This window comes from Danio rerio, chromosome 15 (genome assembly GCF_049306965.1).
Source record: "Danio rerio strain Tuebingen ecotype United States chromosome 15, GRCz12tu, whole genome shotgun sequence".
Classification (NCBI taxonomy): domain Eukaryota; kingdom Metazoa; phylum Chordata; class Actinopteri; order Cypriniformes; family Danionidae; genus Danio; species Danio rerio.
The window spans coordinates 37,691,955-37,708,191 of NC_133190.1; the positions used below are offsets into that span (position 1 = coordinate 37,691,955).

General features: G+C 36.7%; 3 protein-coding genes across 4 annotated transcripts in view; 1 reads left to right on the forward strand and 2 right to left on the reverse strand.

Annotated features, from left to right (window-relative positions):
- The window catches only part of LOC101884284 (rho guanine nucleotide exchange factor 28), a 68,110-nt gene extending 61,817 nt beyond the window's left edge, over positions 1-6,293 (reverse strand). The window contains exon 1 of the mRNA XM_073923887.1: positions 6,080-6,293. Coding sequence (XP_073779988.1) covers positions 6,080-6,117 — 38 coding nt within the window. The 5' untranslated portion in view covers positions 6,118-6,293. The remainder of the gene's footprint in view (positions 1-6,079) is intronic.
- sesn3 (sestrin 3) overlaps positions 1-16,237 on the forward strand; it is a 49,773-nt gene that overhangs the window by 19,561 nt on the left and 13,975 nt on the right. For both annotated transcript variants that reach the window (XR_012390435.1, NM_213519.2), the window contains exons 2-8: positions 8,202-8,258; positions 10,912-11,106; positions 11,202-11,384; positions 13,215-13,451; positions 14,084-14,216; positions 15,820-15,938; positions 16,029-16,219. Coding sequence is in view for 1 of the 2 variants with exons in the window: in NM_213519.2 (NP_998684.2) it covers positions 8,202-8,258; positions 10,912-11,106; positions 11,202-11,384; positions 13,215-13,451; positions 14,084-14,216; positions 15,820-15,938; positions 16,029-16,219 (1,115 nt within the window). In the remaining variant the exon portion in view is untranslated. The remainder of the gene's footprint in view (positions 1-8,201; positions 8,259-10,911; positions 11,107-11,201; positions 11,385-13,214; positions 13,452-14,083; positions 14,217-15,819; positions 15,939-16,028; positions 16,220-16,237) is intronic.
- The window catches only part of bloc1s3 (biogenesis of lysosomal organelles complex-1, subunit 3), a 46,119-nt gene that overhangs the window by 7,350 nt on the left and 22,532 nt on the right, over positions 1-16,237 (reverse strand). The window lies entirely within an intron of this gene.

The window sequence follows — 16,237 nt, forward strand, 5'->3', positions numbered from 1 at the left end:
ATAAAAATGCTATCAAAGAGAGACATGTTTACATAGATATGTGGAAAGGGCTTAAAAGTTATGCATGCATACTATATTATTAGACTATTATATTATTAGACTGTCGAATACACAAGACGTGTCACTTGTATAGTTTGTAATGGGGAAAAGTGTAACAGTCAATATGGTGAATGAAGCCCCGCCTACTAGTACAGGAGCCAGTCATCGATCGATATAGACTGACGATTCTCAAGGGTAGGGCTTGCAGCAGATATGTGCTTTTATAATAGTTTGGTGGTCAACAAACCAACTGGATTCTCAGCGAATACTTGCTTCACAGACATAAGAAATATATCTACTTAAAGCTTGAAATTTGTACTTTGTATTGAAACAACTACACTTGAAAAAAAAAGTTCTGTCCAATAATCTGTATGAAACAAACGCGAGGTGCAGTCCCATCACATGACAGCAGCAACCATTCAAACGCCCACAAACCTGTAAACAAAGAGTAATTTCTGAAGGAGATTCACCATCAAGACCAAGTTTTGAATTACTTCAGAAGAGCAGTGCGATCTGACCAAGCATTATTCAGAGGATGGTAATGTGTAAAATGGCCACAAACAAGGTTAATGTCGTGATCTAGCTCTTTTTGAGTGCTCATGCGCATTAACTCAGGCAACCTGAAAAAAATGCTGATTTGTTTGATTCAAACGTTTAGAAACTAAACCTGACGGTTGTTTAATTTTATTGGTCATTCTAAATATGTAGTGTAATCGTAAGCTTGGCTGTTAGTTTTAGAGAATTCAATGTTTCCCCATTCAGACAGAATGCCCAAGAGGTATTTCAAAAATAGTCGCCGAGTGAAATGACTTTGATGACTTTTGACTTTCCTTAAAGGACTTTAATATAGCCTATGCTGTATAAAAAACATCAGTTTTTGTATTTAGTGTTTCACAAGTGTTTTCTATTTATTTTACCACAGCTAAATTAGGAAATGACCCTAAGCTTATGGCATTTCTTCCAAGACGTGTGCTTAGTATACACATTTTAATAAAACTACAGCGCCTTAAACCGAAACTTCATACCGCCCAATGCCCAGCCATGCTTTAAACTATTAAAAATGTTAATAAAAGTCACTTTTTCAAACGTTTTCAATGTTAAAAGTTGTTGGAAGAATTATCAAGGTCTCATAATGCCATTCAAAAGCATGAATAAATAGGTTAACATAAAAACAAGAATCACAAAATACAGAAAACTAACCATTAATGAATATTTTTACAGTGTATGCTCTAGGGTTGTGCCGATAGACGATGCCATCGTCCATCACCGATGGCCGACAAACTTTACGATGCTGAGCCGGCATCGCGACCCATCGCCCCGGCCCACATTTATATTGATATATAACTTATTATTTTTCTTTTTTACTTTTGTTTTTTTTTTTTATTCGTTTTAACATAACAGAACAAACAGATCACCAGAGGCATCACATACAATTAATACATTCTTCTTATACAGTCGTTTTTAAAGTACAGGTTACTATCCCATTAGCCCCCCACCCCAACCCGCCCGCAAAAGGTACTGTATTATAAGCATAAACACCAACATAGTTTCCTTCAAGTCCATATGATTCAGTCTTTTACAATCTGTGATGTATAACTTATTATTTGCATGTCACCTTAATAGCCATAACGGTCTTTTCATGAGCTGTGTTAAATGTTACATATAGCTGCCGCTTGCATGGCTGACAGCAACGTGAGAATTAAATGAAGGATTATACAGCACCTCTCCCGCTTAAAATGTGTAGATTCAGTGGCAAACACTGTTACCAGCAAGACTTCCCACAGACTTTACAGTGAATGGCTTTAGTCATTTTCATAGCGGACTTGAAACACTGGAAGTCTTTTATCCACTCTTGGAAAAGTGCAAATGGTGGATTAAAATTCAGCACATGATCACTTATAATATGTGCCATTAATAGTAACTGGTAAATCTATCAGTGTTATTTTCAATCTCTCGTCTTCAGCGCTTCACTTTTTTTTCTCGATTGTATACAACTACAGCTATAGCTTCTGTCATCTGAAGGCAGAAGGCATGGGCTGAGATATTGACAGCTGATATTAACCAATCATTCACGTTCAGTTCCAGGGCAGTGAGCCAATAAGAAGAGCACAAAGGCGGGGCAAGCATTGCGGGCTTTTTTAACTTCAGCAAGTTCACATAACAACTGTTTTAATTTGTTCCTGAGAGCTGCGTTTGGCGTTTTTAGGTGCAAAGATGCAATCTGCATAAATGTCTCCTAAATCTGCGCACACAGTAAGGATTTTGCAGTGAAAACAATGAAAATGTATGCACTACAGTAAACTCCAACCGAACTTTCATCTCCACCAGTTGTGGAAAAAGCCATTAGAACGACACAGATCACTGTGCTTATTCATGCCAGAGTCCTGCGGAAAAAAGTAATGACTGGTCATTTGTTTGTAACTTTATTTATTTATGATTTGGTTGTGGGTAAAGCAAAGACCATGTGGGTCAGGTAGTGAAAAGGGTAGGCTACAATGAATTCATTCGTTATGAATTAATTGATATTTAACAACCACCCCCACCCCCTGCCTACGACGACGATGGCATCGTCCATCGCGATGTTTCACTTTAGACATCGTACGATGCTAAATTGGTCAACATCTATGAAAGACGCACTAGACACCTGTGTGTACATACAGCGCTGTATTTGGCCATAACATGCATGACATCACAGTTTTCTCTTTTTTTGATGCTTCATGGAGACTATAATCGTATTGTTTTCAAAAATGCGTAACACTAAAACTCGTGGTCATTTTCAGTTCCCAAAACCACCACTATTATGTAAATAAAAGTCTGAATGCATCAAAGTTTACTGTTTTAGTTGAAAACTTTGCTGTATAAACATCTCCTCCTTAGTTAACCCGAACAACACTATTGTACACACACACTGAATGTGTTTCAGTCGAGTTGGTTAGCACTGGAGGCCTCTCTTTTCAAAAGCCTTTCTGTATTTTATTCCTCCTTTGACCTCTCTCTTTGTCGCTTGTCCTCCGTTTATGAGCAGTCTATTTACTCTCTTTTATATGTAGAGCCTTGTTCAAAAGTGCAGACGTACAGTAAGAAACCAGCAAAGCCACAAAACTTTCCTTATCTTTTAGACGCTCAACCTTTGCTCTGTTTTTTTGTGCATTCATGAAAAAAAACAACCAACTTGACTGTGCAAACATATTTGGTACCAGATTTACTGCTTAGTACTTGGAGGTTAGTGTTTTATAAACAGCGCTGGTTTCCATCAAGGGCTCAGGAGTGAAGGCAAAACACTTCTGACCGCAAATACAACTCGGTTTGTGTATTTGTGGTGGCTGGGGGGTGGCGGAGGGATATCCTGAACAAACCCAAACCATGAAGAGAAGGAAGGAAAGATAGATAAATTGAAAAGGGAGGGTGAGAATGACAGGGAAAATGGTTTGGTGGTGTCTCCAGGTCTCAGGCCACTGAACTGAAGTGACCCTTATACCCTTGGCTATCTGTCAGTGTAGTGAACAAACCAAGTGTGCCGCAAGCCTACGTTTGAGTGAAGGTTTCGGCCGTTAGATCGCCCCCTGGGGGCTGGCTGCAGTACAAGTCATAAAGCCCGCCTCCTCCGTGTTAATGAAGGAGACTTGAGCCCAAATAAAAAAAATATTACACTTGCAATAAAATGTCCCGAAAGATAGTTCTGGTCGATTAAGGCACTGGTTATTGTGCTGAAATAGGTGCAGATCTTCATTTTTGTAAACAGTTTGTTTTTAGCAGTAATTTAATGCTGGGCGTGTCATCGTGATTGACAGCTGTGATTGACAGTTTCTCAAAGCGCGGCGTCTGCGCTTCGGCAGGAGACTGAAGTAGACTGAAATGTTATTATTCGATTTCTGTGTTATTTTACCATGACAAAATGAGTTCAGCAGTAAACAGTTTCTGACATACATGATCCTGGTGGAACACTGTTTATTTGCTAAGTTCAGGGCTTTTTTCGGGCTTTATTAGTTTGCTGATACACGCCTAGCCACCCAGATAGCAAAACACAGTTCCGGCTAGATTCTCGCCTGCCGGAGACTTATCTCTTAGGCCGTACTCACACTAGGTACAGTTGCCTCGAACCGGGCCAAAGCACGCTTGTCCCCCCTCCCGTCTCCCCCGACGGCCCGCGCTCACACCATACCGGGCCACGGCACGCTTACGTCATCGCTGCTGCGCTGTTCAGAAGCGCTCTCTATGGCAAGCCTTTTTAGCATTTAAATCTTTGTTCTGACTCCATAAATATATTTAGAGATATCTCTAATTATATTTTGACTAGTCATAATTATAATTCGACTAGTCAGAATAACAATTAGAGATATCTACAATTGCAAATGTACTAGTACGAAATCAGATTGGAGATATCTGCAAATATATTATGACTAGTCATATTCCTCCATTGACTTCCATTGAAAAATATTTGCAGATATCTAAATGAGTTTTGACTCGGCACAATTGTAATTAGAGATATCTCTAACTGAGTTTTTACTAGTCATACATTTGGAGATGTCTTTAATTCGTAATATTTAGAGATATTTACAAATATATTTGAAGATATCTCTAATTAATTTACTAATAGTCGAATTACAGTTGTAGATATCTTGAATTGGATTTTTGACGAGTCAAAACTCAGTTAGAGATATCTGCAAATATTTTTCTATGGAAGTCAATGGAGGAATATGACTAGTCATAATATATTTGCAGATATCTCCAATCTGATTTCGTACTAGTACAATTGTAATTGCAGATATCTCTAATTGTCATTCTGACAAGTCGAATTATAATAATGACTTGTCAAAATATATAATTATATCTGTAAATATATTTATGGATAGTCAGAACAAGGTTTAAATGTTAAAACGGCTTGCCATACGCTCTCATTTAGCAGCACAGTGAAGATTTCTCTAGTTATATCCTTTCAGTCGTTTGTTATGCAGTGACATGCAGTCAAATATTTCGCCAAACAGTCCTTAGGGATGCGGGGACACACAGTCAGATATTTTACCGAACAGATCCGCCACTTTTGGCGCTCATAAACAATCATTAAGCTCTCGTGCTGCAGGAATGAGGAGATCTGCTGAAGGCGCGCAGCTGGCGTGCTGTGAGGAGTTCTCGTCTTTAATAAACTACGGCAGTTTGCGATCACTGAACAGTAAGAATGATTAATAAATCCATATCAAAAAGTCCCTTAAAAGTCACGTCTCGCTTTCGGTTTCGGGCTTTGGCGCGTTTCGCGCTCACACACAAGCGTACCGCGCCAAAGCCCAAGTGTACCGCGCTCAGGCACACCTCTTCCAACCGGGCCAGGGCCGGCCAAGTGAACCGTGCTTGAGCCCGATTCAACGCACTCACACTTCTCAAACGATCCGGGAAACGGGCCTGGGCACGGTACGGATGGCATAGTGTGAGTAGGCCCTTAGAGCTCAGACTGACTAATGTTACCTCTGCTGGACCTACTCCGGATGCCTGGACTCACTACCCAATTCCAGCCCGAGTCAATCGAGCCAGATGCGGCGGCCGAGCGAGCAGGCGCTGCCGCATGCGAGCCGGAATCAGCCCGCGACGCTGCGAGTAAGTTATGCGCTGCGGCCTGGAGCTGGCGCGATTGAATATATAAAACCCTCATATTTGTTAACGTTATTACATCCATTTGTGTTGATATGACCGCAAACGCATGCTGAGAAGTTCGGGGGGCGTAGTTGATTTTACATAAAGCGTTTGATTGGAAGCTCGACTCTGCTCATTTTCGCGGCTCCTCCTCTGGCTCCATCAGACAATCCTTCTGCGCATGTCTGGCTCCAATTTCAGCAGTCTTTTGCGACAGTTTGTGCCCGTCAATCAGGCGTTTTGCCTTCAAGGCATTCAATGGGAAAAAGGGCTGTCGCGTCGTCCATATTTTTTACAGTCATTGGAACAAACACATACACACAAACACACCGCACGCACGCACGCACGCACGCACACACACACACACACACACACACACACAAAACACAAACAGGGTTTACATGGGACTTCTTACCTTTCACTGCAGCAGAAAGAAAAGTCTGTGAGGGACATTCAAAACAAACCTCAACAGGGAGACACAAAATTGCCACAAATAAGTGTTTAAAACACATACATTAAACATACTTTGATACTATTACTGTATTATCTAAGAAATTTCCTTAGCTTTTTGTTTGGGGAGCAATTTCTGAGGTATTAGTGTAACTAAAATAATGCCTGCTTTCAAACGCGTTTCACCTTCCCTCCACTGGGTGAGTAATCATTATAGCTCCGCCTTCAGAATAGCGCCATTGGTTGAGCCACAGTTGCTGGGCAGAAGTAAGCTCTTTTAAAAATTACAAATAGACTGAGATAACAGTCGTTGTACATTCACAGTCTTTCCATCCTCATTAATAATAAAAATACAACTTGTATAAAGAAATAAAATAACAAAAATTAACAAATAAAATAAACAATATCAAAGTTAATCAAATAATGAAGCAGCAGAGTTTATGCTGTAAAAAACATCCATTTTCGTATTTGATTCACAAGTGTTTTCCACTTGACTTTTGATGTTGAAAATTCAACTCAACAGTTTAACTAAGTGACTGTTATTGACATTTTAGTAGTTTGAAATAATATAGGCCTAATGTATAAGAAATAATACACCTATATAAAAAATAAGTATTAACAAAAAAAAAATTACTTGCAGTTTATTACAAGGTTTTTGTTTAAAAACAAATAATAATTATCACGATACAATGTTATATCATTTGATATCGAAAATTATTAAATATTTTTTTAAATTCTTAAAATATTAGGACGTTTACTCCTTTATTTTTAATTTACCAACATTACTAAGGCAAATAGATTCACCAGTCAAAAAAAAAAAAAAAAAAAAAAAAAAAAAAAAAATATATATATATATATATATATATATATATATATATATATATATATATATATATATATATGTGTGTGTGTGTGTGTGTGTGTGTGTGTGTGTGTGTGTGTGTGTGTCTTTATCTTAAAATAAGATAAACATTAGTGTTGAAGTCTTCCTTTTGATAAATAAAATGTTACAAAGTGTGCACGATGGTAAAGTGTAAACGCTAAACAATTAAATCAAACTTTAGGGTAAATCAACATTTGTAAGGTGTCAGTAATAATGATAATGCGAGCACATCACACCATGTCACTCCATGTTTTCTCGACTGGAGATGACCCTAAGCTTATTAGCATTCCTTCCAAGATGTGTGCTCAGCATACACCTTTTAATAAAACTACAGCGCCTTATACCCGAAACTTCATAAATAAATAAATAAATTAACAAAAATTTACAAATAAAATAAACAATATCAAAATTAATAAAAAAATGTAGTAGCAGAGTTTATGCTGTAAAAAACATCAGTTTTCGTATTTGATACACTAATATTGATTCATTATCAATATTAATCAAATAATGTAGCAGGAGAGTTGAAGTTCCTAAAATATGAAATATCTTGCTTTTTGACTTTTCATCTCTCTTAATGTCTCTAAATATATCACAAAATCTTCTTTAAATACTACTAGTCTAGAAAAATTGACATTTATGAATATAAAATTTTCATAGTATCAACAAATTATTCATTAATAATATATCTTTTTATTCTAAAGTATTTTATCCTTAAGTAAAAAATGTAATTTAATGCAGTGATTCTTGTACAATCTGAGAACCACGTTATATTAGATATCACCCAGCCAGTGGAGTTTGCTGATTTTTAAAGAAAACAGACCTTAAACACGCCAATTTTGCATTGGCATGCCGCATACAGTTCACCTGGAGTTAATAACCCAAGTTACTGGCAAATCAAAAGTCCTATTAGCATACTTCGGCATGTACCCCATAGAGTCTGAACTTGCACATTCTGTCAGTTGGATTAAGAAATTAAAATAATAAAAGTCCTTTTGGTGGTTTTAAATGTCACCATGATGAATCAAGGATTCTCTTGTTACTCGATAGTCCCATCTCTAAGCTCTCACTATTGGTTAAGGCACTGCTTGATAATGTTTTACTGCATACACTTCAGTAAATAAATGTTTTATCAAATTTAAAATGTAACAAATTGAATCATGTCGTGAGTATATATTCACAATATTGTTTTGTTTCTTTCCCTCAGGAAAAAATGTCAAGACACATATCAACAGGACCAAGCTCATTTATTCCAGAAAACGAGGTAATGCAAAAAAATTTTAATATCTCTTCAATGATTGTAGCATGAACATTTGTAATTCGCTGCATCCGAAATTGCCTACAACTCAGTAGATACTGCATTTGAATTTAAGCGTATTACTAGGCTGTTAGAAAAGTATGTTCTATACAGAATGAATGCAAGTAGCATGAATGGAACTTGGTAAAGTCTAGATAGGATACACGGCTGGCCGGAAGTACGATATGCACATGAATACAGCAGCATTTTTTATGACACTGTATGACAACAATTAATATTTTTACAGTGCTGTGACAGTTGAGTTTAGAGTTAGGGTAGGGGTAGACGTTAAAAAATAAAATTTATTGGGTAATTTAGGTAACATAAATATTACTCGATACAACTACTGTATTTACGTTACTGTGATGGCTGGGTTTAAAGTTGGGGTGGGGGTAGACATTAATAAAACACAATTAATTTAATGGGAAATTTATTAAATAATATAAAAATGTTTTGTTAACTTCCATGCTGCATCCATATCTAATCTAGCAACAACCATGGAACTCGGACATATTACATGCGCCATTTTGTTATCATCACGTGATGTACCCGGGTCAGTTGCGTCGCTTCACTCCCATTCATGAATTCTCTCGCAGTGCATTATGAATCTTCAGAATCTCGCCGGAAGTAGTAGGTCATCCATGTACTTCTCGCATTCAGACATACTACTCAGCTTGCATGCTGTTTGCAGCATACTATATAGTATGGAAGTATGCGATTTCGGATGCAGCCATTGTATTATCTTATCTTGATGATAAGCTTGCAAAGAAAAATTTATTTGATCAAAAATATGGTGTAAATCAGTAATATTAGAGCTATTACAATGAATATAATTTTAAATTAATTTAATAAAAAATATAACAAAAAAATCTATTATTCCTTTTTTGGCAAATTTGGAATTTTCAGCATCACTAATTAATTTTTCAGTATCATGCGATCATCAGTCTTTCTAACATGCTTATTTGGTGCTCAAAAAGCATTTTTTTATTATTATTAAGCCTGTCTCAATATCTATTTTTTGATGTATGATATATTACACCAAAATATATTGCGATAAATTATATGTCATTTTAGGACCATTTTATGCCACTCATTATATAATGCCAAAATGACAATATAAAATCATAATGCAAGTACAAAAAGAATACATAATATTTCATTCTTAGGAATATTTTATTTAATTATAGTCAGTTTAACAATTTAATAATTAGGCATTGGAATCAGAATGTGAAAACACATACCCTAAATAAATAATAATAAATGTTAACAAAAAAGTGCAAGGTAAAAAGCATCAACAGGCTGCGATATCTGCTACTGCTTTTATTCTAGCGGAAATAAAAGAAATAAGATTTTCTCCAGAAGAAAAAAATATTATCAGACATACTGTGAAAATTTCCTTGCTCTGTTAAACATCATTTGGCAAATATAAAAAAAACTTCAACTGTTTATTGCATCACCAAAAATGATTGAGGTCATGTCCATGCGTTGTGCGATATGTCGATATATTGATTATTGTGACAGACCTAATTATTATATTGAAAACTTTATTTATATTTATATATATATTTTTTAATTGTTCTGATTATTTTGATCTTACTGATCCCAAATGTGAATGGTAGTGCATCCTAAACTACTATAATATATAGTCTTTCAACATCAAGTAGGTTAAATAAATCTTAAAGTATCTGTATAGTGTGTTTTTTTTTTATGGAAATTTCTTAATTTTTCCCACTCACATTCTCCCTCAATTCAAGTTCACCCAGCAAATATACTGTAACCGTTTTTTTCTCTTGTCAGCTGTTGTGCATTTCATTTTTGTTTTGAGTTCAGCCGGTTCAGAAGATGATTTTCACCGAATTCGAGTTAAGCTTGCCGGGAGATCTAAGAAAGTGTATTTGGATTGTAAATTGAATTATAGCATCTGTCCTCACTTTGCTGAATTAAGATGAACCTGAACCAGAGTTCAAATGTTTCTTGGCTTAAATTCATAACATCACACGGTGGTGCCTTCTCGCATTACGAAAAATGAAAAAGCTAAATCCAGTTGACTAGTATAATGCATATCTCTTATTTTATAATAGAATACTGGAGCGCTTATTACAAATTTATATTTGATATTGAACAATACGGCAGGGTGGCACAGCGGTAAGCACTGTCGCCTCACAGCAAGAAGGTTGCTGGTTCGAGTCCTGGCTGGGCGAGTTGGCATTTCTGTGTGGAGTTTGCATGTTTTCCATGTGTCCCCCACAGTCCAAAAACATGCGCTATAGGTGAATTGGATGAGCTAAATTATGAGTAGTGTATAAGTGCGTGGGTGAATGTGAGAGTGTATAGGTGTTTCCCACTACTGGGTGCGGCTAAAAGGGCATCCACTGCGTGAAACATATGCTGGAACAGTTGGTGGTTCATTCCGCTGTGGCGACCCCTGATAAATAGGGGACTAAGCCGAAGGAAAATTAAGAAATGAAGGAATTGTGTGGGACCCTGCATTTTTTACAGTGTATATAAAGAAAGTAATGTTAAAATAAAAGGTGTGGGGTGACATTGCAGGCATGGGATGTTGCCCTAATACAATAGTAGGGAAAAAACTAATATTATTGTCTGCACTCCCCGAATCCAGATCATAGGAGCAATGCCTTTGAGTGATTCCACAGTGATGCTCTTGGATGAAGAGTTCAGCGGCCGCATGGACAACCTGACACAAGTGATGGGCCTCCATCCGCATTACCTGCAAGCCTTCCTGCGCTGCCACTATTACCTCTTGAGGATGGACGGCCCTCTTCCACTCCACTACAGGCATTATATCGCAATAATGGTACAAACGCACATAGAAACACTTTAAATGGACACTTTGTGAAACTGTTGGTATAGTTGCATGAAGGATTTGTTTTTTTTTTCCATGTCTTCCAGGCTGCAGCAAGGCATCAGTGCTCCACGCTAGTATGTCACCATGTGCAAGAGTTTGAGCAGATTGGAGTCTGTTCTGATTGGCTGAGAGGTCTGGAGTTCTGCCCGCAACGGCTTCGCAACCTCAACGAGATTAATAAGATCCTCGCGCACAGACCCTGGCTCATCACCAAGCAACATATACAAGTAAACCCATTAGTTGGAGTCAGAATTATTAGCCTTCTTGAGTTATTAGCCCCCAGTATATTTTTTTCCCCCAGTTTCTGTTTAATAGAAATCTTTTCCAGCACTTTTCTAAACATAATAGTTTTAATAACTCATCTCTAATAACTGATTTATTTTAACTTTGCCATGATGACAGTAAATAATATTTGACTAGATATTCTTCAAGATACTAGTATTCAGCTTAAAGTGACATTTAAAGGCTTAACTAGGTTAATTAGGTTAATTAGGCGAGTAATTAGGCAAGTCATTGTATAACAATGGTTTGTTCTGTAGACAATCGAAAACAAATATTGCTTAAGGGGGCTAATAATATTGACCATAAAATGTTTTTTAAAAACTTAAAACTTTTATTCTTCTTTATTCCACCCAAAATAAAACAAAAGACTTTCTCCAGAAGAAAAAATATTATAGTAATTACTGTGAAAAAATTATTGCTCTGTTCAAAAACATTTGGGAAATATTTAAAAAAGAATTCACAGAAGGGCAAATACTGTTGTGAACTGTACATTAAATAGAAAAAAAAAACTAATGAACACAGAGTAAACAAGTTCTTGGCATTTGACTGTTTATCACAAGAAGACATTTGAGTTTGTTTCAGCATGGTTGCCATTGTATTATTAAGGTCTCATTTTTAGGGCTCTATTTTAACGATCTAGGCGCAGAATCTAAAGTGCAGTGCGCAAAAGCATTAAGGGCGAGTCAGAGTCTACTTTTGCTACTTTAAGGATGGAAAAATATGCTCTGCACCACAGTCTAACAGGGTTGTGCTTATTCTCTTAATGAGTTATGGGTGTATATTGAGTATAATGCCCATTAAACCAATCAGAGTCTCATCTCCCATTCCCTTTAAAAGTCAGTTGCGTCGCACCATAGTGGATTTGCTATTTACATGGGCGGACTTTGTAAGTGCAGAAACTGAACGCTTCACTAGCAAGAAAACAGTTAAACAAACCATCTGCAGCACGAGGATAAAGAATGTGCCTCCTCAATTTGGCCTCTTTACTTTCTCTGTACTCCTTTACTTTGGTAGATAGGGAATCGGTGTTGTACGCACTTCACTGAAGATGTCCATCAACTGTTATATTTAATTTTTTGTTTCAAAACTATTTCTAAATTCAGTTTTAATTTCCAGCAAATTAATAAATGAACAATAATAATGAAGTGTGGTCAAAAAACTGAGTTATATCCAAACACACGTCCTATTCTACTGCCCCATATTGTGACGCATACATCTTCAAAACCCAACAGGTGGACAAATCTAAACTTGTTTTTATTTAAAAAAATATAAATATGCTTATAATAAATAAAACTGCTTATAAAAATAACATTATACAAAAGCAAATTGTCATGAATAAAATAAAAAAAAGCCCCTTAAAATGAAGAAGGCATGGAGGTAGTGGTTTTTACATTGATTGAGAAAATAATAATTTTTGTAATATTTTGATCCTTTTGTAAAGACAATTGCGTATTGCTGTACATCCTGTGTGCATTAAGCGACGTGTATGAGGTTAAGGCACACAACAAACAGGTTCTGCGCTGGAATTTAGACCTGCTTTCAATTGCGCAGTCTATTTCAGTTCCTTAAAATAGCAATCCACCAACAATGCGCCTTAACAAACCTCTTTTCTAGACCAAACACAAATGTTAGAGAAAAAGTTTTTAAAATGTCATGTCCAACCTCTATGTATTTGACAACACTATCGTACTGTACTACATACCGTAATTTACTGTTCAGTGTAAATGAGCCATAAGATTGCAACCTAAATGTCCTCATCTGACTCTGTTTTTCAGGCTCTTGTGAAGACTGGAGAACACAGCTGGTCTCTGGCAGAGCTGGTTCACGCGGTCGTACTGTTGGCTCACTTCCACGCCCTGGCTAGTTTTGTGTTTGGCAGCGGTGTCAACCCTGACCCTGAGGTCACAGAAGTCAACGGGGTCACAGGTGACCTTTGCCCTCCAGTCATGAAGGGTTTATGCACCTGCCACCTAACAAACAGCAACCAAGCCAACGGGAACCCGAACACTGGGGTACGACAACGTTACAAAAGTGTCCATGTGTTGTTTCTCTCTCTGCATTCCATGAAGACATGTTCAGATCATGTTTCAGCAGAAGGCAAAAACAAGTCATACACAAAATGATCACTAACATTTTTGCCAAAATTACATTTATGGTATTTCAGTATTTTGTTTTTGAGGTTGCTATACAGCCCATAATTCATGTTTCTCTACTACAGCATATATATATATATATATATATATATATATATATATATATATATATATATATATATATATATATATATATATATATATTTATATATATACACACACACACACACACACACACAAACACACAAACACACACACACACACTGTCAAGCCCAAAATAATTCATACCCTTGGCAAATTCTGACTTAAAGTGTAATTAAAAGCTGACAAATATCTCTTTCCACAATGATGCCTCTTGTATGTCGTCTCATTATCTTGTGGGAGAATTCGGTGTCGTTTCCGGTAAAAAAAAAAAAAAAAATTGCTGGTTGAATAAAAGGAACTTTAAGCCTGGGGTATGAATCATTTCGGGCTTGTGTACATATGTATACTTATTTTTATTGCATAGGAGTAGCATCAGATTTGTTAAACTCCATTCTTGTGCATTATAGAGTGAGTTGGAAGCTCTGATGGAGCGAATGAAGCGACTGCTGGAGGAGAGAGAGGATGATGATGCGTCAGAGGAGGAGATGTTCACTCGCTTCGAGAAAGAGAAGAAAGAGAGTCTCCTGGTGGTGTCTGCAGGTATTACAACACTAAGATTGTTTATATCTAACTTTGTTTTTCATGTGTTGTTGTCAGAATCAGTGGTGGGAAGAGTACTGAAAAATCATACACATTTATCATACACACGTTATTTTACACCACTGGTCAGGATGAAATACAGAGGTCTGTCTGTCTGAAAGCCAGTGTCTTTCATGCGTTACTGCTCCAGAATGAAAAAATCTGTCGGATTATGTCAACTTGACCTAAGGATATTTTTAAAATAAAGTTGGTTAAATGAACATAAACAGTTAAAAATCATTTGGATGTGCTCTCTGTCTCAAAGATATTTGTTATTTGTTCTTACCTTGACTCAAGAATTTTTGAACATACATACGTTAGGCAAGTAGATTTTTCTGCAATATGAAAGCTAGAAATGTCAAAATTTACAGCCATTAAAAAATGTGTTGGATTTTTTTTTAGGATCACTCGTAAAAAATATTAGATTTTTTTGTAGACTGAGACACTATCACTACAAAAACTGCACCAAAATTACTTTCAATTTACTTAGAGTTGAGATCTGATGCCATTTTAAGGCATTCATTTCACTGTTGGAACCAAAATGTGGAAATTCCAGAAAACATGCAAATAAAAGCTGAAACTTCTAACAGCTTTTTTTTTTCATGCTACGATTTGGTTTGGTACAGTTCACTTTTGGAGGTTTTTCTACCAAGTACTGTTTAAGTACCTCGTCCCTATTACCAAAACGTGATGTATACACAATGCTGATCACTGATGTTAGAGCAATACGGTGGGAGTTACAGTAATAAACCCACCCACTTTCAGCAATACTAAACTGACAATCCGCTTGTTTAGTGGTGACGTGTTGGTGACGTATAAAAAAACTGTTTCCGGGTCCAGGCCGCCACTCATTTGAATTCGAAAATATTAGTTTATGGTCACTTTTTATTCATATCACACATTAAAGTGAATTGCATATAAAATCATGGTGTAAACGACAATCTCTGTACTTGCTGCATCACAAATACCAAAACTATAACGATTTATAAAAAAAATGATTCACTTTCTGGCCAGAGGATATAAGATATAGACATATATATTGCAATCGTGATTTTCGAAAATATTACAGCGCTTTGTAAACGTTTATTATTACCATCATTTAATGAGTCTCACCAGTTATACATACAGTTTAATTGAGCGCTTGGATCTGGAAACTGCTTTGCGTGATGTCACACTTAACAAGCGGATTCACTGTCATACAAACCAAGCCAGAGCAAACCCCAACTAAGTGAGCATACTACACAGTGAAAAAGAGGCTAAAATCTTAATCTAAAAAAAAAATTACAACACTTCACTGTTAGTTTATAGATTTTTTTTGCTATGTCCGACCCCCAAACCCTCCCTTTTCCCTTTGCTGTTCATTACAGTGATGACTAAGTGGGGATTTAAAGGCATGAATTACCATGAAAACTCTGAAATATATGTTCTGTTAAATCTTGTATTGACGTTTATTGTTCTTTATGACGTTATTTTCTATTTATCATCAGTAGAAATTCTTAAAAAGAATAAATGATACAGTAATCGTTAGTCTTTGCACTTAAAACAGTGTGATTTGCATTTCCAGGGTTTGATGAGGAAGTGGTTCCTCCTTCGCCCGTGGCTCGGTTTGTAGACGACCCATCGTTTGGATATCAAGATTTTGCACGACACGGAGAAGACAATCCACCGACATTTAAAGCACAAGTACGACGACGAACACCTTCAGGCATCCAGTATTATTTTCAGTACCACATTAAGAATGAATGATTGACTGTTCTTTTGTTGGTTCTGTAGGACTACTCGTGGGAGGATCACGGTTTCTCTTTGGTTAACCGGTTGTACTCTGACATCGGGCACCTGCTGGATGATAAGTTCAGAACGGCCTGTGATTTGACGTATTATAACATGGCCAGTCATGAGGGTGTGGATACTAGTATGCTGCGTAGGGCTCTCTTCAACTATGTCCACTGCATGTACGGGATACGGTAAGTTCAGGTGTACAT